Source organism: Solanum stenotomum, chromosome 2, assembly GCF_019186545.1.
Source record: "Solanum stenotomum isolate F172 chromosome 2, ASM1918654v1, whole genome shotgun sequence".
Taxonomy (NCBI): domain Eukaryota; kingdom Viridiplantae; phylum Streptophyta; class Magnoliopsida; order Solanales; family Solanaceae; genus Solanum; species Solanum stenotomum.
In genome coordinates, this window is record NC_064283.1 from 8614200 (window position 1) to 8629596 (window position 15397).

The 15397-nt window shown below is 34.6% G+C and overlaps 2 protein-coding genes across 2 annotated transcripts in view; one reads left to right on the forward strand and one right to left on the reverse strand.

Annotated features, from left to right (window-relative positions):
• Positions 1 to 12300, reverse strand: part of LOC125854829 (probable leucine-rich repeat receptor-like protein kinase At1g35710) — a 29471-nt gene extending 17171 nt beyond the window's left edge. The window contains exons 1-2 of the mRNA XM_049534413.1: positions 11634 to 12300; positions 11253 to 11489 (exon numbers count right to left, since the gene is read on the reverse strand). Of these exons, the coding sequence (XP_049390370.1) occupies positions 11253 to 11489; positions 11634 to 12300 (904 nt within the window). The remainder of the gene's footprint in view (positions 1 to 11252; positions 11490 to 11633) is intronic.
• Positions 500 to 4660, forward strand: LOC125856569 (uncharacterized). Its single transcript, XM_049536146.1, has 3 exons — positions 500 to 732; positions 890 to 972; positions 4128 to 4660. Exon 3 carries the CDS (start codon positions 4204 to 4206, stop codon positions 4657 to 4659), a length of 456 nt encoding a protein of 151 aa, XP_049392103.1. The 5' UTR covers positions 500 to 732; positions 890 to 972; positions 4128 to 4203; the 3' UTR covers position 4660.
• Positions 12301 to 15397: the final 3097 nt, after the last annotated feature.

Here is a 15397-nt window from a genome sequence, read left to right on the forward strand (position 1 = left end):
TTTTAATCAACAACAACAACAACATGCCCAGTGAGATCCCACTAGGTGGGGTCTGGGGAGNACATTCAAATTATTAATATTTAATAGAAGAAATTTACTTTATGATAAATGATTACTATGTTTTATTTAATTAAGTAGATATTTTATAATATTTTAATTTAATGTAGGGATAAAATAATAATCTCCTGACTTTTAATAATAATAATAATAATAAATAATAATAATAAAAATAATATGTAATATATATATATATATATATAAGAAGTAATGTACAACTAATTAGTATAATATAAGTAGTAAAAAGCGCACAGCTAATAAATATAGTATAAACGCACAACTAATTAATATAGTATAAACGCATAATATATATATATAATAAATAAAAAGAAAAAAAGATAGAAGAAGAGATATATGGCTAATATAATATAATAGGGCCAATATAATATAAGAAGTAATTAAAAAAAATATAGAGAAGAAACGTACAAAAATAGAATATGCCCTTTTCTTTTGATTTTTTGAAGAGATAATTCTCAGCTAATAAACCCTAACAGAGCCTTCAAATCCTATAAAATAGAAACAAATTAACTGAACAACTCTCCTCAAAACCCTCAAATCCCGTAAACGAAGGATGCACTACTTCACGTCTCTTCATCATGCTCCGAAAATTCGAACTATTTATTCTAGTTTACAGAAGCTTGAAATCACAAATCGTTCTTTCCTTCTTCAGTTAAGGTAATAATTTCTCCTAAACCTAATTCAATTATATAAAGAGGTATTGTTGAAAAACTAGTTTTTCATATGTTTTTGTTAGATATGATATAGAAATTCACACAGAATCGACATTTTTTTCTTGACGCTTGAGATTGAAACTTGTTATTTTGTTCATCAGAAAGAAGTTGGAATTATTTTGGGAATTTCTCTATATGCTGCCAAATCGAAGACAAGCCAGTGAGAAAGTCAGATGTTTGCCATGTACGCCTCTGTTTATGTAATGGAAATTTTTATTGTGTTTTACATTTCCTTAAAGATCTGAAGCAAGCATCACCTTCTTCTCAAGGCGACTCTTGTAGCGTCACAAGTTGCTTTCTTTGAAGTTTTGCTTCAATTTTGGTGACCGTTTTAGTTTTATATGTTGTTTCGTTGTAATTGATGATAGTTTCATGTTCTGCTTATGTAGTTAATGTCCTGACTTTCAGGGTTGTATGCTTGTTTGACTTGAGTAATTGATAGGAATAACTATAGTTGAATCCCACAAACTAGAGCTTTACATGCTAAAATTGATGAACCTAAGTTGTTTGATGCTGATGAGGTAGGAGGTGGCTGATTTTAATTTTATTTTTTCGAAATCCCTTCTGTTGTTTAGAGCATATCCTATCTCCAAAAAAGTATATAGATACTTGTGAATTAATGAACGTAATGTGTAAACTTTTCGATGAAACTATGTTAAGGAAGGAAACAACTACAAGACTCGGCTTATTCGAGTATCTATGACAGACACTTTAGCTGATGACTCGGATGACTCTAGTGCCTCCGCGAGTGACAATCTGCGATTTATCCAAGCTGTTTCAACCCACTGCTTCATTTTTTCACTTTCTGCTTTTTTGTTTTGTTGCACGATAAGTGTCTGTATATACCCACCTTCTACTTCCAAGGGTGGAGCTTTGAGCACTTCGATTGCTCTTCTATAGAGTCCCTCTTGAATCGAAAGTGATTTTGTTGCTGATTTTGTGTTGGACTTGGGTGACTAAATAGTGTTAGTATGTATAATGCACGTGCTTCTATATTATTTATTTCATCCTTTATAGAAATCACATAAATTTTTTAGACTTTACTAACTGGAAGGAAATTTATGTTTGTATTAGAAAAATACAATTTTTTTCTCTTAATTAAATGGTGATATTGAACCCTTCTTAGATTAGATATTTGTGGTATGGTCATTTCTGTTTAAATTTGAATTTCATTTACTTGATTACTAACTAATTAATAAATTATAAGTATTAAAAAAATTGTTTTGTCATTGTTTGTTAGATAGGAAGCATGAGCTCCATTAAGTATATTTGGTTGTTAGGTTTGGTGTTAGGTGCACTTGTTTGAGGGTGCACTTAGTACCCATCAATATAATTATTCATGTAGGAGAAAGTAGGTGCTTCACAAGCTATACATCACTAGAGCATTGTTCCATTCATTGGTCTGTTTCGCTATTTCTGGTGCCTCTATTACAAATTACTAGTCGTCCATCAATTATCTTCGGTGGGTTATAGGTTAAAGGCATACCAGTGGTAGAAGTATAGTTCAACATGAACATGTTGTTCCAAACTTCTTCCCATCTGTATATTTCTTATTGAACTCATTGTATTATGTTTCTGCCTGACTCTCATTCCACCTTAAGGTTTGAATAAGGAACCTATATGGTTTCAATAGAGCATTTAGGAAAGATGTTCTTGTATTAGTTCAATACTAGTAGACAATCATTCCAAGAACACACCAAGCTTTTATAAAATTGAAGTATCTCTTTCTCAATTTCATCATGTTTTAGGAGCTGTCTACTATTAAGACTGGTTAAAATAGAAATATTATCCTGTTGGCTCTAGTTTTCACACAGATAATGAACTACTTATTGTTGTTGTATCCTGCTACTTCGAGCCAGTGAGCCTTAGATTTCTGTTTCAACACCTTCTCCTGGAGCTAAGACCATTTTTTATGTTCAACTACAACTTCTTTTTCTATGTCAAATACAGTGTTGGATACACTAGTCCCCACATACTGAGTGATCTGTTTTTGGATGGATTCTAACTTCTCTCATGCCTCGGCGACTATTGTTCAAGCTCCCCATTTCCTATGTCAATAACCTCTACAGAGGTTCTTTACACAACTTCATTTTTTGCAATACATATCTCCTCCTTTTACATTTTGTTTCCAAATGGTCGTAACAATATTTGAAAAGCTCTCATGTTTAGTCAGTATGTTCACAAATCTGAAAGGTTTGTGGGGTCCATTATCTGCATTGTAATGCTCATTAAGAATCGGCGAGTGATCAGAAAAATTATTCTTCTTGAATTGAGCTGTTAGAGTTCTGTGTTATATATCATCCAAGAATCATTACAAAGAGCCCTGTCAATTCTACTCCATATGTCACAATTTGTCCAAGTATACCTTCTTCCAATAGATTTCATATCTGTAAGATTTAATACATTAATTACTTGTTGAAAGTCTTTTGATTTAGATTCACTTACCTGTTGGACCCTCATTCATTCCAAATCTAGTAGAGGAGAATAGAAATCTCCACAAATACACCGAGGTTCAGAGATGATAGAACCTATTCTAAGTAATTCTTGCCATAAGTTTCTCCTTTCCTCTCTATAATTTTTGGCATAGATCACTGTTAGCAGACAATAAAAATTGGAACACTTACTTGCTACCTTTATATGCGTAAAATGATCATGTACTTCTTCAATCAGAATAGTCATTTAACCAGGCATCCATAAAATCCAGATTCAGGGGAAGTGAACAGGACTTCATCTCCATCGTTTTGGTTTTGGAATTTCACTATGTAGCAACCTGCATTGTGGCAACATAACTCAGGTACAGAAACAAAATTGTAGTACCCATCAATATAATTGTTCATGTAGGAGAAAGTAGGTGCTTCACAACCTACATCACTAGAGCATTATTTCATACATCGGTCTGTTTCGCTATTTCTAGTGCCTCTTATACATTTACGGGTCGTCCATGAATTATCTTCGGTGGGTTATAGGTTAAAGGCATACCAGTGGTGGAAGAACAGTTCAACATGAACAGGTTGTTCCAAACTTCTTCCCATCTGTATATTTCTTATCGAACTCATTGTATTTTGTTTCTGCCCGACACTCATTCCACCTTATGGTTTGAATAAGGAACTTATATGGTTTCAATAGAGCATTTAGGAAAGATGTTCTTGTATTAGTTCAAATATATATTTCATTGTTTATTTCATCAATTAGAGTATTCTAGTCCTTTAATAAGATAAGTTTATTTCTTGTTGTCCATTTATTCTATTACAGAATAAATTTGAGTACTTTCATAGAACCTTTTGCAAGTTGATAGCTTTGTTATACCATGTTATAGCTAATTACTTTATTCTTTTTCAGAATACATTTACAAATATAATTAAGGATAAGGTGGGTGAGACTTCAACATTAAGGAATGAAGAAGGTCTTGAAGTAAATGACAGAGACGGAGAGAAACACAACCACAAATGGAGAAGATGAAGGAGAAACAACTAATGAAGATGATGTAAATTTATTGAAAACGGTTTTGGAGGAGCAATTACTGAAAACTTGGATAGAAACAGTTGGTGGAACTAAAAAAGGAAAAATATATGGGCTTGGTTCTAGAAATTGTTTGCTGGCAGATTCCTTGAATTCTAATTGTGCCTCTTCCACTGCTCAGAATCCTTCAAATATTCCTACTCAACAAATATTTGAAACACCTGAATTTCAACAACTTCTTGACCGTGTGTTGGAGCAACGGATGATGAATATGCAAGAGCATGTGCAAATGGAAATTCGGGAAAATATGGAAGCTCAAGTAACTATTGAGGTTCGTGCTGCTGTGGCTCGGATGCTTGATTTTAGTCCTCAACCACCACCAGATGGATCTGGTTCTACCCCAAATCCTTAGATAACTTATGCTACTGTTTTATGCTTTAAGACATGTTTTAGCTAGTAAACATGTACTTCACTATTCAAGGATTGATGATATTTTGAAAAATTGACTAGATTGTGATTTTTTTGAAAAATTGATTAGATTTAACTATGTTTTTCTTCTTGTGTCAAATATAGAAAATTATATTTGTATTTCGTTATACAATTTCTAGTCAAATTTATCTAGAAAGTATCCCTAGCTATTTTTAGCTAGTCATTTAGCAAAGAAAATATTAGAAGTAAAAATTGAAAAATAGTCAGAGAATTTGTAAGTTTAGATAGTTTAATTCCTTACTAAGTCTTAGTAAAGTCAATATTGACCAAACAAATTTTGCTATGAATGTAGCTAGTATACATCGTAGCAAAATGTTTGCTACGGAAAGGGCCTAGCTGAGATATCTTAGCTAAATTAACTAGGAATGATATAATCTGCTAGCTAAAAATTAGCTAAGAGCTTATTAGCTTTGAAAGTCTGCTAGGGTCATTTTCCTAGCTAAATTGACATTAGCTAGGGATTTTCACTTTAGCTAGGATTTGCGTCTGTAGCTAAATGACTGTTTTCTTGTCTATCTGGAAAAGGATTCATCTAAAAAGTATGATCCTTTTCTACCCATGGTGGCTAACATGGTTCTATGGGGGCTGTGGGTTCCTTGAACGCTCCCCCAACTCGGTGCTCGATACTACTTCCAAAAATGTACTGGCTCTTATGTTTTTAAAACATATTTCTTCCTACTGATTTGAGATAATTACTCAAAAACTTAGCTCAAAGGCTATCTTGGAAATCTCAGTTTCCTCTCTTGCTTCATTTAGAAAGAGATTACTCTTTTCTGAAAAACTAGCCCGAAGGCCCTTTGGAGATCTCAGTTCCAAAACTTGTTTAAATGTAAAAATATTTCTTTAAAACTTCTTTGGGAATACTTAGTTCCCTAATAACTTTTGAGAAATGAACTCAACTTTATATTCTTGACTTAACTTGACACTCTATACTCTTTGCTTGACTTGAAACTCTGTACTCTTTACTCAACTTGAAACTTGAGCCTTAAAATGAAGTTAAAACATTCAATAAAGACTCTTGAAAAACCTTAAAGACTTGCTTTGACTTACTTCTTAACTTCTAAGCTTGGCTCTAACTTCACTTGACTTTGATCCTAACTCGCCTTGAATTGGATTATGGATTCAAGGTATATGATCACATGTTTATGGATGAGTTCTTGACGTTTAGATGTACCTTGGAGTGTTGGAAACAACTATGGAACATAGATACAATACCTAGGAACATGCATGAGAAAGTGTGAAAAGTATGGGGAAACTTGGCATCCTTGGCGCTCTGCAAGGCGCGGAGCGCCAGCCCTCGAAACTCAGAAGGATTGCTGGGGCGCACTGCTAGGCACGCCGCCCCAAGGGAGAAAACTCAAAAACTCTTTTGGGGCGCGCTGGCAGGCGCAAGGCGCCACCCCTTTCCCCAGAAAACTCGACTTTTCTTCTTCATTTTTCCAACTCTAAGCCTCCTTAACTTCATTGATTCCAGCCCCAAACATTTAGAATCATAAACCCCTCAACATACAATAGATTTCAACTCAAAAACACAACCGGAAACAAGTCCCAAATCAACAAGGAACTTCAACAACACAATCAACAACACAACCAACAACTTCAACAACACAACCAAATCTTTACTCGAAAAACAAAACGAATTTGGCGTGTGGGGGAAAGAACCAACCCAACACTATGAACTCACATACCTTAATAGGGATCACCCCCGACGAAATCCACGACGATCTTTGATGAAACCTTGCTTCTTCTTCTCTTTCTCCTCTTCTTCTCCTCTTCTCTCAAAAGCCCTAACTCTCACTCTTTTTAAAAAGGGAAAAACTTATCAAAATCAGTCTAACACACTAATATATATCAAAAAGAAAAGGCTAGGGAAAAGACTAAAATACCTTTACAAATTTCCGGACGGACTTCCCTGCCAACCGCCCAACTTCCAAAGGGCATAACTCACTCATACGAACTCAGAATCGAGCAAACTCGGCGGCGTTGGAAAGACCATTCCATGAACTTTGCAAAAATAACTGGAACTACACCTAACTCATCCTGAGCTAGGAGCTATGACTGCTCAAAATTGGCCAAAAACTCACTTTTTTCCATACTTAGCCAAATTTTCCAGATTTTTAATTCCTTCCAAAAAAATGACTATTTTCAACTCTAAGCCCTCTTCAAAGTTATTTCAAATTGCCGGATGTTACACCGCAAATCAGTCAAACTCTTGCATTTCCCCCACTTGCTGCTGAGTTCACCATGAAATCTATTATCACTCAAATTAATGAACAGCAGCTTCGGATAGATACCAAAAGCTTCAGATAAATTCCCAGTGAAACTGTTGTTGTTAAAGCGGACCCATTTAAAACTGGAGCACTTGCTCAAGCTTCTTGGTATTGGTCCTGTTAACTTGTTACTGGCCACCGTGAAGTTCTCAAGTTTCCCACCTTGGCAAAGATGCTCAGGCAAATGGCCTGAAAACTGATTTTCACTCAGTATCAGCTCTACCAAGTTATCCATATATGCAAGTTCTTTCGGAATAGAAGCAGAAAGTTTGTTAGAATAAAGGTACAAATTTTGACCTCAGATAAGTCACCTAAAGTTATTGGAATTGAACCAGTAAGTTGATTACTGGATAAATCCAGCTCTATGAGGTTTTTCAGATTCCCCAACTATCGAGGAATGAGATCAGAAAGTTGGTAAGAATAAAGGTACAAAAATTTAAGCTCAGTTAAGTCACTTAAAGTAATTGGAATTGGACCAGAAAAATTGTTCCTATACAAGGCTAAAACCTCAAGTGACTTCATCTTCCCTATTTCAACGGGAATGGTACCATTTACATGGTTGTCAAAGATGAAGAGGGTCTCAACCTTTGATAGTGAGCCGATTTGAGGTGGGATTTTACCTGAAATCTGGTTGATCGACAAGTCAAGATAGACAAGATTAGTGAGGTTTCCTATTGCAGGGGGTATGATACCATAGAGCTGGTTCATGCTAAGATCAACATATTCATGAAACGAGAGAGATGAAAATGGAAAATAATGTAATATCGATCTTGTTTACCCGACCATTAAAACATATAACTCCATACCAACCCCTGCATGCTTCAGTACTTAGTGTCCATGAAGTCAATAAGGAATTATTTTGGCTTAGGACAGAAGCTTTCCATTTGAGGAGAGCAGTTGCTTCCTCAATGGAAGCAAAAGTAACAGTGAAAAGAGTGAAAAACTGAAGGAAATAAAATATTTTGGGAACCATCTTGAAAGCTAAAAGATTTCAGTGGTTTGTTTTGGTTATTGATGAACTTGTGCAGGGTAGAGTTTTATACAGTGTAGAGAATCATTACAAGACTTGTGAGTCGGTGGGAGTTTAATACTGTTTAGAGAATCATTAAATACAGGAAGACTTAGAACGACTTGGAAGTCAATGATATATTGGGAGATATTTTGCAAAATACTTGTCAATGCATATTTAGATGATGGACACATGGACTTATAAACATGAATGGTTGAGATTATTTTATTAAAGTAAATTTGAGCCAATTTGCAGGTTATTTTATTGGCATAATACATAAATACGCCCTTTAAATTAGTGGGAAAGAAACACCTGCCCCTCCTTTTTACTTTATCCGGCCATCAAAATCAACCATTACTTGTCTTCCACCAAAAATACCAAAAACAGTCCCAAATATAACATCAGTTGTACCAAGCGAAATATGAAGTTTGCTGCTAAGACAGTAATATCTGTAATGGTATCTTGTAAACTGCATATACTATATTGTTCCTCCATATCTACTGAATTACTGATGCATAAACTATAAATTAGAATCACATCTTGCAATAGAAAAAAAAAAATTACCTTCTACATTACACACTCTAACACAATAAAATCAAAAAACCACCCTGACAACACAACAATACTAGTCCCAAGTCCCACTAAACTTACATCAAAATAACTTACTTCACAACCAGTTGGTGTAAAAGGTTATTCATTTTCATACAAAGAGACCTTACATATATATCAGGGATGACAAAACTCACTTTACATGAGCAGGCGGACGTGCATCCATTGATGATAACCTATGAGATATGAAGTGCATTGTTGGCCTTGATTTTGGAGCTTCAAGCAAACAAGAGCTTGCTAGCTTGATGATAAAAGCCAAAACATCTTTTACTTCATCTTCAAGATATGGAAGGCGTTCATCTAGCAAATCACTAAGCTGCACATGATCTATAGTTGATGAATTTGCTAGCACAGTAATGTATTCCCCGAGATGCTTTCCTTTGATTATCTCCAATGCTAATACTCCAAAGCTATAGACATCACACATTTCCGTAACCTTCATTGTATATGCAAGCTCTGAAACAACACAATTTCCAAAACAGTATTAATAATTTAAACGTGTAAATGAGATAAAAACAATGGAATGTTTGTCTATATTTCATGAAGTTTGAGAAAAGAATAAAAGATTAAGTTAGACCTTACCAGGTGCAATATAGCCATATGTCCCTGCAAGTGCAGTGCAATTGGATGAGTCTGGCTTGAGAAGCTTTGCTATGCCAAAGTCTGCAACACGAGCTTCATACTCAGAATCAAGCAAAACATTACTGCTTGATATGTCTCGATGAACAATGGGTGGTGAACAATCCTGGTGCATGTAAGATAAAGCAAAAGCAACACCCTTGATGATATTCACCCTTTTAAACCAATCCAATTTCTTGGACTCAACTTCGCTGCTCAAAATACTAGACAAACTCCCCCTCTCCACATACTCGTAAACTAAGAATGAGTGCTGTGCATTCGAACAATAGCCATAGAGGTTCACAATGTTCCGGTGCTTAATCCCAGTCAATGCCCTTGCTTCATTCAAGAAGCTTTTGAGAGGTGCATTATCAAATGAAGAATGAGGTCTCTTCACAGCTATATTCCCTAATGATGGAAGGTTTACCTTGTAAACGCTACCATGTCCTCCTTGCCCGATGCAAAATTTTGCATCAAACTCCTCTGTGGCATTTAAGATGTCCCTGTACAATGCCTTCCCATCCAACATGGTTATCGAAATCCAACCATCATCCCGTCTTTCAACATCTCTAACTCTACTTCTTTTATCACACATAGACAAAACAACAACAAACACACAGAGTTGAACAAGTGCTCCAATAACAGGAAGTACAATGATGAGGATGAGTTTACGTCCCTTAGACATTGAGTGCTTCTTCACCATAGAAGACAGCCTTTCACAGGGATGGAGTCCTGCTACATTACCGCAAAGACCTTTATTACCCTCCAATGAGGCATTGATAAAAGCTTTATTATTAGGGATTGGACCTTCCAACTCATTGTATGACAATACAACATCCTGCAAACCAGTCAAACCTTCAAGTTCTTGAGGAATGCACCCAGATAGGCCATTGTGGGAAAGATTTAAGCTTACCAACACCTTCAAATTGGCTAACTGAGGTGGGACGACTCCAACCAGAAGATTATAGCTTAAATCAAGTAGATTAAGCTGAGTCATCCTCCCTATATCCTTGGGAATACTCTGGCCAAACTTGTTGTTGCTCAGGTTCAACTGAAACAAGTGCACGAAATCTCCTATACATGTCGGGATTGACCCATTCAATCTGTTGTCTGATAGATCGAGGGACTCTAACTTTGTCAGTGACCCAAGTTCCTCCGGGATATTGCCAGAGATATTGTTGTTCTGCACAGAAAGCTTAACCAGAGAAATTAATGTTCCAAATTCCTTTGGAATCTGCCCAATCAAATAATTTGATGAAAGATCAAGTCCTAAAAGCCCTCTGACATTTCCAATCTCTGGTGGTATGCTACCACTAATGTTATTTCTGGCTACACGCAGATCAGTCAAATTTTCGCATTTCCCCCAGTTGCTGTTGAGTTCACCATGAAAATCATTGTCACTCAAATCAATGAACTGAAGCTTTGGATGGATGCCAAAAGCTTCAGATAAATTCCCAGTAAAACTGTTATTATTGAAGCGCAGCCTTTTGAAACTCGAACACTTGCTTAAGCTTCTTGGTAATTTCCCTGTCAGCTTGTTGCTAGCCACCGTGAACTTCTCAAGTTTCCCACCTTGGCAAATATACTCAGGCAAATGGCCTGAAAACTGATTTTCATCCATTTCCAGCACAACCAAGTTCTCCAAATATGCAAGTTCTTTTGGAATAGAACCAGAGAGTTTGTTGGCAGTGAGATATAGGGACTGCAAGTTTCTCAAATTGCCAAAGGAAGCAGGAATAGGACCAGTAAGCTGATTATCAGATAAATCCAAATTAGTGAGGTTTTTCAAGTTTCCCAATTCACTAGGAATGGGACCAGAAAATTGGTTAGAAAAAAAATGCAGAACTTTGAGCTCAGTTAAGTCACCCAGAGTTATTGGAATTGGACCATAAAGATTATTACTCCATAAGGATAATCTCTCAAGTGATTTCATCTTCCCTATCTCTACAGGAATGAAACCAGAAAGTTGGTTAGAATAAAGGTACATAATTTTAAGCTCAGTTAAATTACCTAGAGTAATTGGAATTGAACTAGTAAGTTGACTATTACATAAATCCAGAAAAATGAGGTTTTTCAGATTTCCCAACTCACTAGGAATGAGACCAGAAAGTTGGTTAGAATGAAGGTACAAAATTTTGAGCTCAGTTAAGTCACCTAAAGTAATTGGAATTGAACCAGTAAGATTATTATGGGATAGTTCTAGATCATTGAGGTTTTTCAGATTCCCCAACTCACTGGGAATGAGACCTGAAAGGTAGTTAGAATGAAGGTTCAAAATTTTGAGCTCAGTTAAGTAACCCAGAGTAATTGGAATTGAACCACTAAGTTGATTATTGCATAGTTCCAGCTCATTGAGGTTTTTCAAATTCCCCAACTCACTAGGAATGAAACCAGAAAGTTGGTTAGAATGAAGGTACAAAATTTTGAGCTCAGTTAAGTTACCTAAAGTAATTGGAATTGAACCAGTAAGTTTATTACGGGATAGCTTCAAATCATTGAGGTTTTTTAGATTCCCCAATTCACTAGGAATGGGACCAAAAAGTTGGTTAGAATAAAGCTGCAGAGTTTCGAGCTCAGTTAAGTTCCCTATGTCAATAGGAATGAAACCATTTAAATGGTTGTCAAAGATGAAGAGAGTCTTAACCTTTGATAGCGAGCCAATCTGAGGTGGGATTTTCCCCGAAAACTGATTAGACGACAAGTCAAGATAGACAAGATTAGTGAGGTTTCCTATTGCAAGGGGGATGATACCAGAGAGCTGGTTCATGCTAAGATCAACATATTCGATAAACGGGAGAGATGAAAATGGAAAATCATGGAGTGTACCAATGACACCAGCATTTGTAATATTCAACCTGTTTATCCGATCATTAAAGCATATAACTCCATACCAACCCCTGCATGCATCAGTACTTAGTGTCCATGAAGCCAATAAGGAATTATTTTGGTTTCGAAAAGTTGCTTTCCATTTGAGGAGAGCAGTTACTTCCTCAGTGGAAGCAAAAGTAACTGTGAAGATAGTGAAAAACTGAAGGAAATAAAATATTCTGGGAACCATCTTGAAAGCTGAAAGATTTCAGTTGTTTGTTTTGGTTATTGATGAATAATTGTGAAGGTATAGTTTTATACTGTAGTGAATCACTACATGTCTTGCTGAGTCAATGCATTTAATTCTCAGATTGTAAAAAACGGGTAGAATTAGAACGACATGGAAGTCAATGTGTCAGTGTTCATGTAAGAATATATATATACCAAAAAACAAATTAGAATTAGAAGGGTGTCTCAATTGTGGAAATATATTGGGAGATCATGATCTCCAAATAATATTCAAGTCATTTCGTAATTGACGAACAATAGGAAGAAATTGCGCAACTTGTCTTTCAAATAGGTTGATCTTTAATTTTTGTTCTTCAATAATCAATAATCGAACTTATACTTGGTGGACATTGTTGGATCGAAATAATCAGGTGTCATACCGAAGCTAGCAAAGCAACCTTTGAAATATTATGAATAAGAAGACAAGCAAGAAATATACCAAAAGACACAAATGAAGAGATATATGAGAGTACAAATATCAAGAGAAATAACCTCACACAATTCACTCGGAATAAAAAGAGGTGCATACAAGTGTTAACGTAACACTACTGTCTCACAAATTATCCCCCTACACAAAACTTTCAAAGCCTCATGGACTACATTGTGAATGCGACTAAGTTAGAATGAATGAGCGTTTATTTATAGAGTCATAAAGATGAGATCAGTAAATGACAATTAACTGAAATTTCATCTTTGTGAGATCGTCAATATTGTACCGAGGGCGTCTTTAGAGTATACCGAATCAGTATAGCTATCCTTCTTCTGACACAGCAACGCAATTTGAATTAGTATCAAAAGTAAGTAAACTTTTTCCTACAAGAAAAAAAACTAGCTAAATATGGAGACTTTGTATTTTCCTTTTAGAAAAGAAAAATCCAATTACGGTAAGAAACTCAAGGCAAATATCCAATGGACATAAGCTCTTAAGTCATGTATGGGAGCCCTGCGAAAGTTATTTTTTATGAGGATAAAAATTAAAGACCAACACAGTTTAAAAACATAAGTTCCAATAACCGTGTCAATAGTTGTATAGTTTTCGCAGGATATATAGTGCGGAATGTTGCATATTTTGTTGAGGAATTTTCATAAATAGTTATAGTTTGAACTATAATTATGAATAGTAGCTACAGTTTACAAAACTACAATTCATCGAAATAGTTTTGAAGAGGAGAGAGGTGAGCAAAAAGACAAACGGTTTGTATCTCAAATGCAACTTGTATCTCAATTAAACTGAAATACATAGATACGCAATCTCCCTCCCTCCTCTCTCTCTCTCTCTCTCTCACACACACACATAGATTCACAAATACACATATTAGCTTTAAAACTAAAACATTGATACAAGAGAAAAGGGTCTGATATATACCCCTCAATTTTGTCATTTAGAGTTGATATACCCCTCGTTATGAAAGTGGCTCATATATACCCCTACTGTTATACAAATGGCTCACATATACCCTTTTTCATCTAACGGAAGTGAAAAAATTAATTTTAGTTTAATTTTTTAATTATTTTTTTTATAAAAAAATATAATCCCACATGGGTATATTTAATCCTCCTCAAACATATTTTTTTTTTACTTTTTTTGTTTCAATGACTAATTTAGATTTATTATCTTGATGATCAAATTTATTTATGTTTCACTAATATTCTTATAAAATTTATAATAGATGACCCAATTTTTTTCTTCAAATACAAAAACAAAATTACAATAGCAAAAAAAAACAGTTTTAAATTTTTTTCTTTACACTAAGGAAGGAATGAAAGAAAAAAATAAAATAAGAATATGAAACTCAAATAATGATAATCAAGAAGTCAAAAAATAATTTATGTATGAAAAAGATTAAAATATACCTTGAAATTTGCTAGAAAAATCATATATACCCCTAAATGATTTTTAAAAAAAAAAATTCAAAAATATAAATTTAAAACTAATTTTTTCACTTCCGTTAAATGAAGGGTATATGTGAGCTCATTTTGTAACGGTAGGGGTATATATGAGCCGTTTGTATAAGGGTATGTATGAGTGATTTTCATAACGAGGGGGCATATCAACTCCAAATGGCAAAATTAAGGGGTATATCAGGCCCTTTTCCCTTGATACAAAGATACACATTACAAAATTTATCAGTTATTAGATAAAAATTAAAGACCAGCATAAAATTTCAAGAACGTAAGTGTCAATGATCTTGTCAATAGTTGTATCATTTTCGCGGGTCATGTAGCGCAGAATTTGCAATTTTTTGTGGAAAATTTTACATAAATTGCTAGAGTTTGAACCATAATTATAATAGTAGCTATAATTTGCATAATTACAATTCATAGCACAGAGCTAGTAGGTTAAATAACACAAGACTTGTAAGTCAATGGGATTTATTTCTCAGCTTGTAAAATACGGACAGAGTTGGAACGACTTGGAAGTCATTGAGTCACTGTTCATGTAAGTATAAAAGGGTATCTCAATTGTGGGCCTAAGCCTTAAAAGATGTTGAAATATACTGTCAAAAATATATATACAAGTCATTTCGTAATTGACGAGCTAATTGGTTCCAGTTTTTTAAATACCAAATCAAATCATTTGTGTTGAATTTTTAAATTTTAAATTAAACCAAAGTAATAAACCTCANATTCATACTTTGCTATAGCATACAAATATGAATTTTGTGTTTGTTATATGTGAAAGTTTCTCATTTAAGAACACTAGTGTTAATGACCCTATCAATATGTAGAGCGGAATGTTGAAATTTTTGTTCGGATGGCTCATGAAGAAGAAACGTCTCACACACCTTCCGTGGTTAGGGGTGTACATGACCGGGTTAGTTTGGATTTTTCAAATATCAAATCAAATAATTTGTGTCAAATTTTTAGTTTTATAAACCTAACCAAACTAATAAAACTCGGATTTTTTCAAAATTTTTCAACCTCAGATTGGTTCGCGTTTTTCAAATACAAAATCATTTGTGTTGAATTTTTAAATTTTTAAATCAAACCAAAGTAATAAACCTCGGATTTTTTTGGGATTTTAGATTTTTCCAGTAAAAATATTCATACAAACATAT

Coding starts and splice junctions, on each gene's coding strand:
- LOC125856569 (XM_049536146.1), top strand. CDS start 4,204: ATGACAGAGACGGAGAGAAACACAACCACAAATGGAGAAGATGAAGGA.